Source organism: Pristiophorus japonicus, chromosome 16, assembly GCF_044704955.1.
Source record: "Pristiophorus japonicus isolate sPriJap1 chromosome 16, sPriJap1.hap1, whole genome shotgun sequence".
Taxonomy (NCBI): domain Eukaryota; kingdom Metazoa; phylum Chordata; class Chondrichthyes; family Pristiophoridae; genus Pristiophorus; species Pristiophorus japonicus.
The window spans coordinates 93,681,651-93,699,272 of NC_091992.1; the positions used below are offsets into that span (position 1 = coordinate 93,681,651).

At 41.1% G+C, this 17,622-nt stretch overlaps 1 protein-coding gene across 2 annotated transcripts in view; it reads left to right on the forward strand.

The window, feature by feature from the left end:
• Positions 1–17,052, forward strand: part of fn3krp (fructosamine 3 kinase related protein) — a 28,840-nt gene extending 11,788 nt beyond the window's left edge. For both annotated transcript variants that reach the window (XM_070858170.1, XM_070858171.1), the window contains exons 2-6: positions 3,778–3,929; positions 4,972–5,063; positions 5,754–5,836; positions 15,900–16,022; positions 16,470–17,052. In XM_070858170.1, the coding sequence (XP_070714271.1) occupies positions 3,778–3,929; positions 4,972–5,063; positions 5,754–5,836; positions 15,900–16,022; positions 16,470–16,808 (789 nt within the window). In that variant the 3' untranslated portion in view covers positions 16,809–17,052. The remainder of the gene's footprint in view (positions 1–3,777; positions 3,930–4,971; positions 5,064–5,753; positions 5,837–15,899; positions 16,023–16,469) is intronic.
• Positions 17,053–17,622: the final 570 nt, after the last annotated feature.

Genomic DNA, 17,622 nt, shown 5'->3' on the forward strand with positions numbered 1-17,622 from the left:
TGTACTGAAGGCATACTGTACTCCATCATACACAGTTGTAGTTACAGAATAGTAGAAAATGATTATAGCCCAAAACCTTCCTACACTGCTTCCACTCTTGGAAAGAGGAAAAGTGCAGCCTGTTCACGTGCACCTGCTGGCAACCTATTCGTGCTTTAGCAGCGTCCTCGGAACAGGTTGTTAATCTACCAGCTTTAACCGAATGCACTCTGAACTTCTATATTCTATGTTGATTTGCCTATGTTATGCTAAACTTATATAAAACACTAGTTCGGCCCCAGCTGGAGTATTGTGTCCAACTTTGGACACCACACTTTAGGAAGGACATGAAGGCTGTGAAGAGGGTACAGAAAAGATTTACTAGAATGGTTCCAGGGATGAGGGAATACAGTTGAGTGGATAAACTAGAGAAGCTGGGGTTGTTTTCCTTGGAACAGAGAAGGCTAGGAGATTTGATAGAGGTGTTTAAAATCTTGAAGGATTTAGATAAGAGTAAATAAAGAGAAACTATTTCCAATGGCTGAAGGGTCAATAAGGAGAAAGCACAGATTTAAGAAGATTGGCAAAAGAAGCAGAGGCGACATGAGGATAAACCTTTTTACATGTTGGGCTGGAAATTCATCAACCTTCTGCCGCGTTTTTTGGTGGTATTTCGTCATTTTGGGTGGCAAACGATGCGGCAGGAAATTCATTGAAGTCTTCCGCCAGCAGTTTTGAAATACCGCTAGGGAGTGGACTGCCAGTGTGCAAGACTGGAAAAAGCTCTTTCGCCAAGTTTGGTCACAGCGGTGACCCATAGGGTAAAAATAAACGCTGAGGAAAAACATGTCGGTGCAGCCCTTGGAACGACAGTAAGTTAAAGTTTATTTTTAAATTCTTTTGCAGACATTCATTAGAAAAGGGTCTTGTGAATGTTTTGCGATTTTTATTTTTTTTTTGAAAAATATTTTTTGTGTTTTTCCCCCTTCCCGAGGCTCACTCGCATCGGTATCAGAGAAAAGTTGGCGAGGATCGCAGTTTTACCCATTTTTTTCATGAACTTTCCGCCTCAAAATCATAGTGGAGTCATAGCGTTTTTTTTGGTGCAAAACCGGTGGTAGTGGTTTTTCATGAATTTCCAGCCCAATGAGTGGTTAGGATTTGGAATGCACTGCTTGATAGGGTGGTGGATACAGATTCAATAGCAGCCTTCAAAAGGGAATTGGATAAGTACTTGAAGGAGAAAAAAATTGCAGGATATGGAGAAAGAGCGGGTAAGTGGGACTAACTGGATTGCTCTTAGAAAGAGCCGTGCAGATTCGAAAGGCCGAATGACCTGTGCTATACAATTCCATGATTCTATGATTTTTATCCATGAGCTCTTGTAATTTTTCCATTGTAGGAAATCCAAGTTATGCCAGCTGTGTTTGAATGAAACTATTTTCTATTGATACTTTAATTTGTATAATATTTAGAACATTTGTAGGTTGTAACAACTTTTGTCATGAACTATATTTGCAATCTTTTTTATTTTAAATAAATGGCTATGCAACAAATTGTATATAATCCACAATACAGATTGGCTAAATTGGGAAATGAGAAAAGAATATAAAGAGATAATGGAAAGATTAACTGGAAAAGGAAAATATAGAGAATTAAATGTACATATGTTAAAAGTCATTACAAAATAAAAATAGAAGAGGCACTGAGACACTAAAATAAAGTGTTTACAATGAGACATGTGTGACAGTGAAGGAGAAATGATGGTTGGAATTTTAAAATTTTCTCACCAGTTTTCAAAACAGAAAATAGTGGTCATATTCCCCTCCCAATCTTTGGAAAAATGGCTGTGCATTCAAGGTAATGGAGATTGGTAATGAAATGGTTAAAATAAAAACGAGTGTTTCAACATTTGTAAGCCAACAGGATCAGATGGAACTCATCTAAATAAAATTAAGGAAATGAGAGGTAGTTCTAACGGTGTTTTTTCACGGCTCATTGAAAACAAGGTTGGTACTAGAAAAAGTAGCTAATGTTCCAAGTTCAAGAATAGTACTGGGAATCACAGGCCTGTTAGTTTGATGTGAATTGTAGGAAAAACATTGGAGTCTATTATATAGCCAGCAATTCATGGTCATTTCACAAGAATGAATCCAAAGAGGGAAACCAAAACTAGATTTCATAAATATAAGATAGTCACTAATAAATCCAGTAAGGAATTCACGAGAAACTACTTTACCCAGAGAATGGTTAGAATGTGGAACTTGCTGCCACATGGAGTAGTTGAGGCAAATAGCATAGATGCATTTAAATGGAAGCTGGATAAATACATGACGGAGAAAGGAATAGAAAGTTATGCTGATAGGGTTAGATGAAGTAGGGTGGGAGGAGGCTCGTGCGGAGATTAAACACCCACATAGGTCGGTTTCTGTGCTGTAAATTCAATGTAATTAAAGGGAAGGTTAGGAAAATACACACGGGGTGATTAAAATATGGAATTCTTGGTCACAAACTTTCAAAGCTGATCTATAAATTATTTTAGAAGGGATTTAGATTGTTGCTTGAAAAAAGAGGATTATGAAAGGTGAGTGCGCAGGAGCGTGGGATTAGATTAAGTCTCACATTGGGGGGGAAACTATCAATTGGATGTATTGTAACATTCTGTTAATTCTATGGCCCGGAAATTGCAGTTATAATGATGGCAAAACTGTCAGTGTTCGTCATCATTACTGTGTAAAACTGACAGCAACTTTTGGCATCTGCACATGCGCAGTTAAACGCAGAAATCCGGAAATTGCTGTCAATGATAGCCTGCTCCTTCACAGGGTGCCCTGTTGCAGTTTTCACGATGCAATCAACACAGAATCAGTAATTTGATGTGAACTTTAACCTTTTATGCACTATTCTTACTGTAAAAACCATTGAAAATATTAAACATTGTTGAATGAGGTATAACTGAGTTTTTAAACAGCGTAGTATGTCATAATTACTGCTGAACAACCTCTTTGGCCTGAAAACCTTTTTATAAGTCTGGAGTGTCATTCCCTCCATTCCATGATAAAAATACATTTTTATTTTACTTTTTAAAGTTTGTTTATTACATTTCAGTTTCTACCTTAATCCTATATGTATGTCCCAATTTTTATTTTGCTCTCTATAAAATGATTAAAAAGTGAATGATGATCGGTGCATTTTACTTCCTGGTTTGCTGTCTGAGAATTCTTCAATGTGATTGGCTGTTCAGCCTGCTTGATGACTTCACTGTTCCTGGATGCCACAGATGCCCTATAGATGGTGCCAGAATGAAATTGGTGCGTAACAAGGGAAATTGACACCATAGAGCCTGTTAAATCTTTGTGGGCAGCTTTCTTTGAGATCAGTGGCGAGTGTTGCCCCTTCGCCGCAGACCGCCTGTCAGAATGTTTGATGGGTATAAATGGAGACCGTTGTAATTAGGCCAGCTGTGTCTCAAATTTGGGTTTAGCGGTTGCTAGGAGCAGAGAAAAACTTATGAGAAATTGTTGCAGCTTTAACCATACAAACCTACAGATTTTTGCTTATCTTATGCATGTTTCAGCAAACAATTAGCTCTGCATTTGCATGGCATACGCGAGGCAGAGTTCCAGGTAGTGAAACTGCATGGCTGTGAGTTCCAAAGGCAGATATGTATGACATTTTGCAACTGGACTTCTCAAGCTTTTCTGGTTTGATAGATAATGTTGGTGATGCTTTAAAATCTTTTGTTCTTGTCAGTGTTGGTGATCATCACGGTCTCACTATTTACATTGTTTGAAACAGGCCAGAAGAATGTTTGATGGTGAAATGGCAAGTCTGGAGGCAATCTTGAAAACCAGCACGGTGAAAGTACCAAAGCCAGTGAAAGTGATCAACCTTTCGGACGGTGGAGCAATGTTTGTTATGGAGCATTTAGACATTCACAGTTTAAACAAGTAAGCTATAAAACTGAAAAAGTTAATTATCATCTCACGCCATCATTAGTCCAATCTGAACTAGCCAATATATTAATGGAAACTAAAAACACAGTTTCCAAGTAAAATGCTGATTTTTGTTTCATGATTTGGGAGGTTAACCTGGGTCTGGAAGTAAAAGTTGATATTCCACCCTTTAATGATGTAATTACAATGAAAAGAAAAAGCTGCAGGCATAATGTATGTTTCTGTTTTATTATTTGTGATTATAGGACCATTGTGGTTGAAGTGAGCATAGGGTAATACCATGCTCAGAACAAATTATTTTCTAACTAGCTTGTAATGATTGCATCAAAAGTATTAACTATTTGGCTACATGATTATGAATTAATGGCTGGAATGCTCCATGCAGTTATGCCTGCCAATTAATGTCTGCCATGGTATCTGCCACCTTCACAAAAGTGTGAAAATGGAATAAAATCTTTTTCAACTCTGTAGTGTATATTTGTTTTTATGCATTTTGAAGAGCAATTTCAATGATACAGTCTTGTTTTTGGGGTTCAGTTGTCTATTAGAACTACTGAAGCTTCAAACTCTTGGTTCCTGACATTCACACCCTTTGATCAGATTACTACTCTGTAATACTCCTGAGTTTCTTTTCTCTCCATTATATATAATTGTTTTTGGAATTTCAGTGATCAGCCGCTTAGGATTTATTCATAAATTTGTAATAATCATGTGTCAGTCCTTAATTTTTCAGTGTGATTTTAATCAGGTTAAACAGTATGGTGCACAAGGTAGCAACTGTTTTCATAAAAGTAGGCTAGAAATAGTGGGGAAAAAAATACCTAAAATGTGTATATAAATCTAAGTATCAAGAATAATTTCAAGGCTCTGATTTCTTTGGATTGATATTTGTATAATAGTGTAGTTGCCCTAAGGTATCAGATCTACTGTGATTTAATCACAGGTAATCTGGAGCAGTAAGTTGTTTCTTCTTGGTTAGTTCGTTTCAAATGCTTTTCAAAAATGCTATTTCCAATGCTGGTGTTTTTTCTTTTAGATACATGGCTACATTAGGAGAACAGTTGGCAGATCTGCATCTTCACAATGCAAAGCTTAAGGAGCAGCAGAATAAAGATGCACAGACTGTTGGTAAATTATTTAACTTTGCTCTAATCTATATAACGCGTAGAGCTTTCAGCTTGATAAATTACATAACCCAGATTCCAATATATCTTTTAGTGACACCAACAGCTAAATATGGGGAAAAATCTTACCTGGTGGTTATGGATGGCTTTTGAAGTTCTGCATTCCCTTTTGTACAAAAGGAGAGGATACGTTGTAGGATGCTGGCATTTTATTTTCATTAAATAATCACAATAGGTAGGATCATCTGAGGAAAGGGTAGAATTATGTCTGACAATGAATACTGTAATTTACCACTGAACAGGTGAGGAACTGTAAATAGCACATTAAGGTAGTTCTTGTTTTTGTTTATGAAACTTGGGGAAAGTTTACAGAAGACTGGAATCCTTGCACTGTAACACTGAAATGTATGTTTTGGTTTGAACTGAATGAGCTAGAGTTACTTAGCATGGTATTAACACAAGACATGGAATGTTAATTATGAACAGAGGATTGCACTATCTTGGTTTAATGTATCTGAATTGTTTAAGTGAACACACATATACAGTTGCCTAAATAACTGTTGCGCAGAGGTAGATGATACACTATCGTTTTTGGAAAATAATACTCGAAGATTCGATGAATATGGTTGTACAGTACCACATAAAAAGTATAAAGTCACTGGTCTAAATATGTATGTTTTTCTGTCTGAGATAGGCAAGGGGCCAGGGCAGTCTGAAATCCAGTATGTGGACAAGTTTGGGTTTCATACCACTACCTGCTGTGGTTATCTACCTCAGGTAGGCTAATTTTCCTTTTACTTGCACACATTTAGAACTTTAATGTGCTCAGATGAATTCTTAAGAGTACTGTAAAAATAGTGTGCATGAAATATACACATTTAGATATCAAAGAAAAACTTGAAATTATATAGTAGCTTTAATATCCCCAGCATATCCCAAATCATTTCACAACCTATGTAATACTTCTGAAATGTAGTCACAGTTATAATGTAGGAAAATGCGGCAACCAGTTTGAGCACAGCATGATCCCACAACAGCGATAAGATAAAAGACCAGATAATCTGTTTTAGTGATGCTGATTGAGAGATAAATGTTGGTCATGACACTGGAGGAACTCCCTTGCTCTTCAGATATTGTCATGGGATCCTTTACGTCCACCTGAGAGGGCAGACGGGGCCTCGGTTTAACACCTCATCTGAATGACGGAATAATGGAATATAGGGATAAACAAGCGGTGTCAATGTACATTTTCATTTGTTCAAAAAAGAACAAGTCTTTGGCTTTTACACTAGCAGATTATTCTAATATATGGATGGCAATTATATCTAGAACTGAAGTACAAATAAGGTAACTGCAGAATAGACTTTCCTCTGAATTTCAGATGTAAATGCCCTCTCTTTTTATGAATCTTGTAGAATAATTGCACATCTCATTAAGTTAACTTTGATTAGTGTACTTTAGAAAAGTACTTAATATGTTGAATAAATAATAAATTGAGAGAAATATACTGTTGTATGACTTTAGAGCACAAGTGACCATTGCAGAGTGATGGGATGTGGATTCATATCAGATTTGCCACACCTATCAAATTCTTGCTATTAGCTTCATCACTGTTGAAAGTGCCCAGTGACTGTGCTTCCCTGCAGTGAGAGAGGGATCATTGGGCAAAGGGAGCAAGTTATTCTAGGCTTACTTACATTCTGAAATGTCTACTGAAATGTGTTTTGTCATTTGAATATTGCAATCGAGATCATCTTCACACTAAAAGATTTTGAACAGAATGAGTAGGGGATAAATAACTTGAGAGCTGCTGCAGCACCATGGTTAAACTGTGTCTTATAATAGGGAGAAAGAAAATTACAAGTGCAAAATTAATCAACTGCATTACAGGGACTAGGCATAGAGGACAGCCATTACAGCCTGTTGCCTGCCTATTGAAAGAATCAGTTATTCACAGTTTGCCCATCACAGCTTACAGAAAAATAAAACAGGAAAAAAAAATGGTCCTCACACAGTGTAAAGTAAGTACTTGTAAAGGTAGCGCTTGTTTATTTTGATTTTCTTCAAGTAAAAAGTAACCTCTTTATGTGTGGTGTTTTTGTGTGTTTTATATATCTACAAACCTTCGTACAGTGTATATGGAAACGTTATCAAATACAGTTAAGCATAGTATGTCGTTACAGTACTCACTGCTTATAGTTGGCTTGTTTGTGCAAATACAATTTACCCAGCCAGTATAACGCAGCAGCATTAATAACATAAAAAATCATTTGCACGAATAACACTGATGGCCGGACACAGTCTAGATTACAACAACAACAACTTATATTTATATAGCGCCTTTAAGGTAGTAAAATGTCCGATGGCGCTTCACAGGAGCGTTATCAAATAAAAATTGACACAGAGCCAAATGAGATATTAGGGCAGATGATCAAAGGCTTGGTCAAAAAGCTATGTCTTAAAGGAGGCTAGAGAGGCGGAGAGGTTTAGGGAGGGAAATCCAGAGCATAGGGCCTTGGCAACGGAGGGCATGGCCACCAGTGGTGGAGTGATTAAAGTCGAGGATAGTCAAGAGGCCAGAATTGGAGGAGTGCAGATATTTTGGACGACTATAGGGCTGGAGGAAATTACAGAGATAGGCAGGGGCGAGGCTATGGAGGGATTTGAAAACAAGGATAAGAATTTTAAAAACGAGGCATTGCTCACTAACTCTTATTAACCTGAATATTTGCCAAAAAGACTTTTAAACTCTTTTACCATCTCCACAGGTGGGCAGCAAATAAGAGAAATAACATTAACTGATCAAAACCTGTTTTGTATGATAAATTATCAATTAATTGTTTACTAGATCTCCTGTAGTAGATTTTATGCAAAAAAACCCAATTGATTAACCCTTAATATATGCAGGAGTTTTATGCAAGCTTTTGCAGCGTCTTTACGAGATTATCCAGCACTGTTTTGTACCACAGCAGTAAATCACAGTCGCTTTTAATACCTTGGGCTTTGAGCAATGTGTATGCCCATCATTTATATCAGCCATAAGTTCAATGGGATGAAAATAAAAATTTATTTTTTCAAAAAAGTATTCTTTATTAAAGACTGCCAGAGGCTCTTTATTACATTCAGTGTGAATGTTAGTAAACACAGTTGTTTCTGCCCGAAATAAATGGAACATGTAAGACGCTATAATTGACAACTTTAAAATTGACATTAATGCAAGTGGATAATGGTTATTGCTTTTTGGCTGATATAAATGTCTGCCCGTTTTAAATGTGGACATTGTAAGTGGTGGGGACTTTAATACTTTTAAGTGTATGCTTTGTAAACACCTAATATCTGAATGGTCTGCAATGCTGTTACAAGAGTGTAACGATTCTTGGAATGCCATTCTTGGGGGAAACTATTAAGTACGGAACACGGGGCTATCAAGAATAGGTACAAAAAGTACAGGAAAGGGAAGTGAGCTTTCTGATTAATATTCAAAATAAAAAGCATTGGTCAGGAATCAGAAAACGTGTCACCATTGATGCGTATGTAAATGTTCCAGAAATAATCAAACGAGCCCGAGAAACTACTGCTGATTTATGATTTCTATTGTGAATGATTCTCGTATGGGTTTGAAAACCCAAAAATGGGCCTTGAGGGAGTAGATATGACAATGTCTGAATTTGGTAGCAAATGTGTGGATTGCAGAACCAGGATTCAGCATGATTTCAGTTCGGTCAGAAGACCCAGATCAAATACATCCAATCACTGAGGAGTAGCAACCAAGAAAGCAAGTCGAATGCTGAACTCTCGAGCTAACAAGATAGAACACTGTCAGAGGAAGTCAGGCTAGAATTGTATAGTGCAATGGTAACACTTGACTATTCTTAATGTCAGATGACTAGAGTTATGAGCTATTCAATCTTAAAAGTGGGTGACTGAGAGGTCACCTTATAGATATACAAGACAGTAAGAAAAGGTAGATTCAGAAAATTACTTCACTCCAAACCAAGAGAGTAGGACAAAGAGCATAGGTTCATGCCAGTAAAAGGCTAATTTAGGACTAATGTCAAAAAGTTCTTCAAGAAAAGTGATCAACCCATGGAATGGACTTCCAGGTAAAATAGTGGAGGCAAAAACCCCAGGACCATTTAAGAAATTATTTTTGGGTGCTTCTGGATGGATGTGCTAAGATTAACCTAAGATCTTTGTCATCCATATTTATCTTGTGAAATGGATTTTGTTTTCTACTTAATACACTACTTTACAAACTTCATATGCACTAGCCTTAATAATATAACAATACACACACTAAAATGATCAGTAGCAGTGGAACAGCTGCTTGGATGTCAACTTTTCTTTTGATCTTCCTTGATAGCAGAAGAACAAACAGACTGAGAATAACTGAATGCTGAAATAGTAGATATACATTGAGTAGATGTCATCTGGAAAATGGAAAGAATTTCCAAACAACAAGCAAAGACTCCTGAATTTTCTTCAAACCACTGCATTTTAATAATGGTGGATCAAGGTTAATTCTGAGGAAAGCGCACTCAACATAGCTGCTATTTTTATATTTAGTATGAAACAGTAAAACGTGATATGCTACATAAACCAAAGGAACAAAGGGGGGAGGCATGGCAAGAAGGACACCAAGCAACAAGCAGGTGAATTTGGAAGGTGGTGTGGGGGTGGCGGGGTGGAGAAGAGGGAGGGGAGAACAAGACACATTTGAAAAGTTAGAATTTTTGGAGCAAGAAATAAGATTTAAGAAAAAGCACTAGCATTTATAGTGCCTTATGACATCCCGAAGCTCTACCACTAATTTCTGAAGTACCTTCTGTTGCTTTCATAGAAGAATCATAGAAAAATTATGACACAGGAGGAGGCCATTCGGCCCATCGTGTCCCTGCCGGTCGAAACAGAGCTACCCAGCCTAATCCCACCTTCTAGCACTAGGTCCATAGCCCTGTAGATTACGGCTCTTTGGGCTCAAGTTTCCACACGCGCCTAGAACGGCGCAGTCCCGACCTGGACGCCCGTTTCTCGCGCCACAAAGTGCGCCTAAAAAAATCCTCGGTATTCTTCACCTACTTGCAGGTCCTCTGGCCCTCGGCGCAGCCAGCACAAGCTGTGGGGGGGCGGAGCCAGGTCCCTGTGCTGAAAACAGTGCCGGGACCTCTGCACATGCGCGCTACACAGTGGGCACGCAAGTGCAGTAGCTCCAGGCGCCGAACTGTGTGGGAGGGGCCCGAAGCACGCAGCCCCTAGCCCTGGCTGAATGGCCTCACTGGGGCTGCGTGAATAAGGCTCCTCCCACGGCCAGCTCCTGCTTCCCCCCCCCCCCCCCCGGCCAGACCCGACACCCGCCGCCGCCTCCCGACCAGACCCGACACCCGCTCCCCCCCCTGCCTCCGGACCAGACCCGACACCCGCTCCCCCCCTGCCTCCGGACCAGACCCGACACCCGCTCCCCCCCTGCCTCCGGACCAGACCCGACACCCGCTCCCCCCCTGCCTCCGGACCAGACCCGACACCCGCTCCCCTCTCCCCCCCACCCCCTGCCTCCGGACCAGACCAGACCCGACACCCGCTCCCCGTCCCCCCCTGCCTCCGGACCAGACCCGACACCCGCTCCCCCCCTGCCTCCGGACCAGACCCGACACCCGCTCCCCCCCTGCCTCCGGACCAGACCCGACACCCGCTCCCCTCTCCCCCCCACCCCCTGCCTCCGGACCAGACCAGACCCGACACCCGCTCCCCGTCCCCCCCTGCCTCCGGACCAGACCCGACACCCGCTCCCCTCTCCCCCCCACCCCCTGCCTCCGGACCAGACCAGACCCGACACCCACTCCCCGTCCCCCTCTGCCTCCGGACCAGACCCGACACCCGCTCCCCTCTCCCCCCCACCCCCTGCCTCCGGACCAGACCCGACACCCGCTCCCCCCCTGCCTCCGGACCAGACCCGACACCCGCTCCCCCTCTGCCTCCGGACCAGACCCGACACCCGCGCCCCCCCCCGACTGGAACTGACCCGACCCGACCCGCGCTCCTGTTTCCGCCTCCCCGACTCAACCCGACCCGCGCTCCTGATCCCGACCCGCGCTCCTGATCCCGACCCCCGCCCCCCCGACTGGACCCGATCCAACCCGCGCTCCTGTTCCCGCTCCCCGCCTCCCCGACTCGACCCGACCCGCGCTCCTGTTCCCGCTCCCCGCCTCCCCGACTCGACCCGACCCGCACTCCTGTTCCCGCTACCCGCCCCCCCCGACTGGACCCAACCCGCGCTCCCGCCCCCCCGACCCGACCCGACTTCCGGACTGGATCCGACCTGACCTCCCCCCCCCCCCCCTCTCCCTCTCTCTCTCGCTCCCCCCCCTCTCTCTCTCTCCCCCCCCTCCCTCTCTCCCCCTCTCCTCCCCTCCCTCCCTCCCCCCCTCTCCTCCCCTCCCTCTCTCTCTTCCCCCCCCCTCTCTCTCCCTCTCTCTCTTCCCCCCCCTTCTCTCTCTCTCCCCCCCCCTTCTCTCTCTCTTTCCCCCCCCCCCCCCCGACCTGACCCGAACCGAACCGAACCAAACCGAACCTCCCCGACCCGACCCAACCCAATCCAACGCCACCTACCTGTAAATCTGGTGCTGGGGACGGGCCCTGCCCGAAGTCTCGGGTCGGCCCGTTCAGCCTTCGGTCCCAAAAGGCCAGCCTGAAGCACTTTCACACAGGTAGGAAGATGGTTTATTTAATCTTTTCTTTGCTTATAAATGTTTATTCAGGTTGGATTTATTTGTATAATATTTGTAGAAGTATAAATAAGGATTTATTATAGAATTTAATGACTTCCCTTCCCCCCCCCCCCCACCTCGTTCTGGACGCCTAATTTGTAACCTGCGCCTGATTTTTTAATGTGTAGAACAGGTTTTTTCAGTTCTACAAAAATCTTCACTTGCTCCATTCTACTTTAGTTGGAGTACGTTTTCACTGTGGAAACTTTCAAATCAGGCGTCAGTGGCCAGACACGCCCCCTTTTGAAGAAAAAATTCTGTTTCAAAGTAGAACTGTTCTACCTGACTAGAACTGCAGAAAAAAAAATGTGGAGAATTGCGATTTCTAAGATAGTCCGTTCTCCACCAGTTGCTCCTAAAAATCAGGCGCAAATCATGTGGAAACTTGGGCCCAATAAGTGCACATCCAAGTACTTTTTAAATGTGATGAGGGTTTCTGCCTCTACCACCCTTTCAGGCAGTGAGTTCCAGACTCCCACCATCATGTGAGAGCCCAATTTTACAAGCAATGTCACACAAACAACAAATTAATAAATTACCAGTTAATCTGTTTTCTCAGGTATTGTTTGAGGGATACATGTTGGTCAGGACACTAGGAGAAAACTCTGCTCATCTTTGAATCGTGCCATGGTATCTTTTCCATCAACATGAGCTGACAGGCAGGACCATGTTTAACATCTCTTCTGAATAACGGCATTTCCAACAATGCACACTCCATGAGTCTTACGAGATTATGTGCTCAAGTCCCGGAGAAGGCTGCGAAGGCACAACTTCCTGATTCTAGCAAGAGTGTGATCAATTGAGCGAAGTTGACACATGCAAGATGGGTTACATTTTGGGAGAGTGTAACTACTGAAAGAATGGCTTATAATGGTGAGAAAGCCACAATCCCGAGTTACAGGAGCTTAGCTTGAAGGCTGGGCTACATGGTTGTAAAAGAACCCTTCAGGGAAGGGATAGTGGGGGGTCTGAAAATCAGGACAAGGATCTTCAAATCAATTTATTGCAGCTCAGAGAGGATTATCAAAAAAGAATTGAGATCTCAAAAGGATGGTAACAAAGTTGAATCAGAGGACAAACTAAAAATAGTTAACATAAACTAAATGGTTACTTTATGGAAGTGCCATTAGAGAAGACTCTAGTAGTGTGCAAGCCATCACTGCAGGTTCTACAAATGAAGTTAATAATTTTACCATCACTTGGAAGAAAGACGGGCTTAAACTCAACACATCGCCAGAGACTGATGCTATATTGTTGAGGGTGCGGATGAAATCTATGATCTGCTGATGGAAATGAACCAATAAGTAGTAGCCAAAGGGCAAATCCTATTTGACGAATCAACTTGATTTTCCCGAAGGATATGCCATTCCATATAGAATTTTGGAAAGCTCTATGATGCAATATTGCCTGAACCTCAAAAGTTCCACTTGAAAGGCTGCTACACAAGCTTTACAAAATAGATATACTCAGTAAAACCTGGAGATGAAGATGAAATTGGCTGAAAGAGAGGAAGCAACAGCCACTAATTAAAGGAGTAATGTCAGGCTGGGATGAAGTATTCAGCAGAGTGCCCCAGGTCTCGGTGCTGGGACTTCATGCTGTTATCTATCAATTTCCAGGCAGTACTAAGCTGTTATGGCTATATAGGTCAACATTCTGCTGTCTTTGTTGATTAATGCTATGATCTATTGTTTGGACATATTTAGCATTGAGTCTACTAAAATCCATGTGTGCCTCAGTTTTATCCTAAGCAATTTTCAGTATCATTCGTGGAATACATCTGTTGGTTATTTTTGCTTCACATGAGAAGTACTTTGCATTTATCTGCACTGAATTTCATCTGCTAATCATCTGCCATATCCTCATTTTGTCCACTCATTCTGCTGCTTCCATTTCTACTATCTTACCAGTTTGGTATTGTCAGCAAATTTGACTACTTTGCATTGAGATTTTTAGACGATAACCACACTGCCATTAATTTTTTAATGTTGTGAAGTTGGCATTTTGCAAGGAGCACTGACATCATCTCAGTGATCTATTTGCAGAAGCCCAGTCCATCAAGCTAAGGTTATTTTCATGTCATTTTTTCTGTGCATACCAAGGTGAGCGAGGGACTTGGTGGAATATTGTGCTGTTTTGTGCATCGTGTCAACATTAAACACTTGTAGGTCAATCAGCTGTAAAGTAAAGCATGCTCTACTCTGCCCCAACAATGCCTAAGTCCCAACCTCAAAGATCCCTCTTTCTCACTTTCTTCCATCCCACCCCCATTCTGCAGGAGCGGCGAGAGACTGTGGAGGGATGTGATCGGGGCCCAGGGGAGGCGTGAGTTCGGGGCCCAGGGGTAGCACGGCCAACCCACACTACGATATGTGTGCCCACTCTGAATTACATTACCAATTTAGGGACAAATTTCAGGTGTAGAACCTATTTATAGTGTCACAAAAATGGAACTTTGTCATGTTGCATCAGAAAAAGTTCAGTTCAGAATACTCTCAGATTGCTTCCTGCTGGGAGTTTTGAAACAAGACACAGAATGAGTGAGGTCTGTGGCAGTGGAAAATGATCAACGACCTTCTTTTCTAACCATTTAAGATTAGGGGGCAATTAGCAGAATAACTTTTTCTTTTGCAACAACTTGATACTTTTGGAATAAACTGTCACCGTACGCAGTGAATGCTGACTTGGTCAATGAATTCAAATAGAAAATGAATCCTAATTCAGAAATAAATAGGGAGATGTGGGCAGGCTCAAGGGGTCGTATGGCCTACTCCTCCTATTTCTTATGTTGTTGTGAAGTATTGTACAACCCTAATTCAATTGGAATCAGAAACTGAGACAATCTTTCCATTGTCTGAGTAGTCTTTTGCTAGCACCTTGTACTATGGTTCCAGGGATGAGGGATTACAGTTACGTGGATGAATGGAGAAGCTGGGGTTGTTCTCTTTAACACAAAGAAGGCTAAGAGGAGATTTGATAGAGGCATTTAAAATCATGAAGGGTTAGATACAATAAATAAAGAGAAACTGTTTCCAATGGCTGAAGGGTCGATAACCAGAGGATACAGATTTAAAGTTATTGGCAAAAGAACCAGAGATAACACGAGGAAAACGTTCTTATGCAACGAGTGGTTAGGAATAGGACTGCCTGAAAGGGTGGTGGAAACAGATTCAGTTGTAGTTTTCAACAGGGAATTGGGTAAATACTTGAAGGAGAAAAATTGCACAGATATGGGGAAAGAGCCGGGGAGTGAGACTAAATAGATTCCTCTTGGAAAGAGCCAGCAAAGATGCGAAGGGCCGAATGGCCTCCTGTGCTGTATTATTCTATGATTCCGAAGCACCAGGAAGGGAGTCTGTTGACTGCATTCAAGATATAAGCCTGCACAAAAGGACAAGCTGAATGGTCTTTTCATGTCTACAGAACTGACAGATCAAAGTATTTTAGAAGTGATGCTTAGTGCTAGGTGGCAGTGCACTAGATTAAAGTGCAATGGGGACCTTATTACCGCTTTTTACAACCTGTGTATTGTGGTGTCAATGAGAAGTAGCTTCTGATCCTATGTTTGGTCATTTTACTCAGTGAAGACTTTTGAAGTAATCCAGGTGAGCAAAAACTGCACACATGATAGTTGTTCAGTCCATGGATATTATACTGGTCTCCAACTGCATTATGAAATATGCCATTTGGAAACTACAGAAGTTTGAAGATGGGAATCTTTCTTCCAGAATTTGTGTAGATTGTTTCAATACAACAATTGGACAATTGTACATGTTCTGTGAAGCAGTGTTTTTTTCCCCCAATCCATGTTTATGGTCTGCAGAATTGAAAAACATAATACTGTACTACCACACCACCACCATCACATTTAATACCTCCGTTCTAATGTTATGGTCTGTATTTTCTAAAAGTACAAAGATTATGTTTATAATACAGATTAGCTGTATTGTAACAGCTCTGTGGGTAGAATGTGTTTCATTTTTTGTCCAGCAGGAAAACACCATTTGTAGACAAATATTGAAGTAAAATCAGTTATTTGGGTATCTTGTTTTAAATCTTCAATTTTCTTTCATCAGAATAATGACTGGCAGAGTGACTGGGTTAACTTCTTTACTCAGCAACGAATTCAGGTCCAGATGGATTTAATTGAAAAAGAATATGGTGACCGTGAAGCAAGGGATCTCTGGTCAAAGCTTCAGGTACAGATACAGTGACACACAAATCTTCAAAATTTAAATCTAGCCATGTGACTTAAGTGTGATACAATAATCTCAACAAGCTCAAAGGATTATTGTACCAAATTATTTATTGATTCTTATAGACTGTATAATTGTGCTTGCCATCATTAAAAATTTGGCTCAGTTGGCAACACACTCGCCTCAGAGTCAGAGGTTTGTGGGTTCAAGCCCTAATACTGGACCAAGTATTGGGCTCATTTCGACTCCTCCTCTAATACCTCCTCCTGTTACAGGGATTGAATCTGTTACCTTGTAGCTCAATTGAGCTTGGGGAATTGCCTTGTGGGGGAATCATAAGCATACGCGCAAACTTACCACAGTTCATGAATGCATCAATGAGCTGCACCCCAGACCATAATTTGTGCCTGTTCTTTACATGACATTAACTGCTGACATTTTGCTTTCCAGTTGAAGATACCTGCTCTATTTCATGACATAGAAATTACTTCAGCTCTCCTTCATGGAGACCTATGGGGAGGAAATATTGGACAAGTAGAAGATGGTCCAGTCATTTTTGATCCAGCCTCTTTCTATGGCCACTCTGAATATGAATTGGCAATATCTGGAATATTTGGAGGGTTCGGCACAGCCTTCTATACAGCATACCATAACAAAATTCCCAAAGCAATCGGGTTTGAGAAAAGACTGAAACTTTACCAGCTCTTCCATTATCTGAATCATTGGAATCATTTTGGGACAGGGTACAGAGGATCATCAGTAAGCATCATGAAAGCTTTAGTTAAGTAATCATATTAATGACAATCCTCCTGTTGGATCAGATAGTACTAAAAATAGACCTTGTCTCATCACAAATATTATCTGTGCTTTAAATGACTTTTTTAAAAAAAGACGTAACAAAAAACGAATATTTGAAAGAAGACATATTATTTAATGTGAATTGAGAAATGAATAATAATATACTTTTTACTAACGGAACAAGATTTCATTGGACATTAAAGCGTGAAATTTAGCTGTGATTTCACATTTCAAAATAACATTGCAATAACAATGTAGCTGTAAAGCAAATAAAGTGTGATAAATTGCAAGTTTGAAATATTAACTTCTGTCTTAATTTTGTTTTCACAAAATTGAACTGCATCATTTTGTTTACTTTCTTGCCCTGATGGATAAGACTGGTATCTCAGCTACATGAGTTGTTAGGTCTTATTAGAATAGGACTAAATTATTGGCCTATGTTTGTCATGGATGACTAAAAATATATGAATGAATGAAGATAGTTCTATCGAAGTCTATTTCTAAAAGTGTAAAGTCGCATTCCAAAGTAATTAATTGTGTGTATCACGTTGAGGCTTTTTAATGTGCATACTGACATACTGCTATAAATATAAGTATTATTTCTTAAGTATTAAATAGCAACAACGTGTACGTTTATAGTGCCTTTAACGTAGAAAGATATCCCAAGACGCTTTACAAAGGAATAATCAAATACGTTATAAATACTGTGTATACACACTATATATAAACAGTACTATGGCCCCAAGTTTCCACACGCGGCGAAAAAGATGGGCGCCTGTTTTTCGCGCCGAAAACGGCGCCTGAA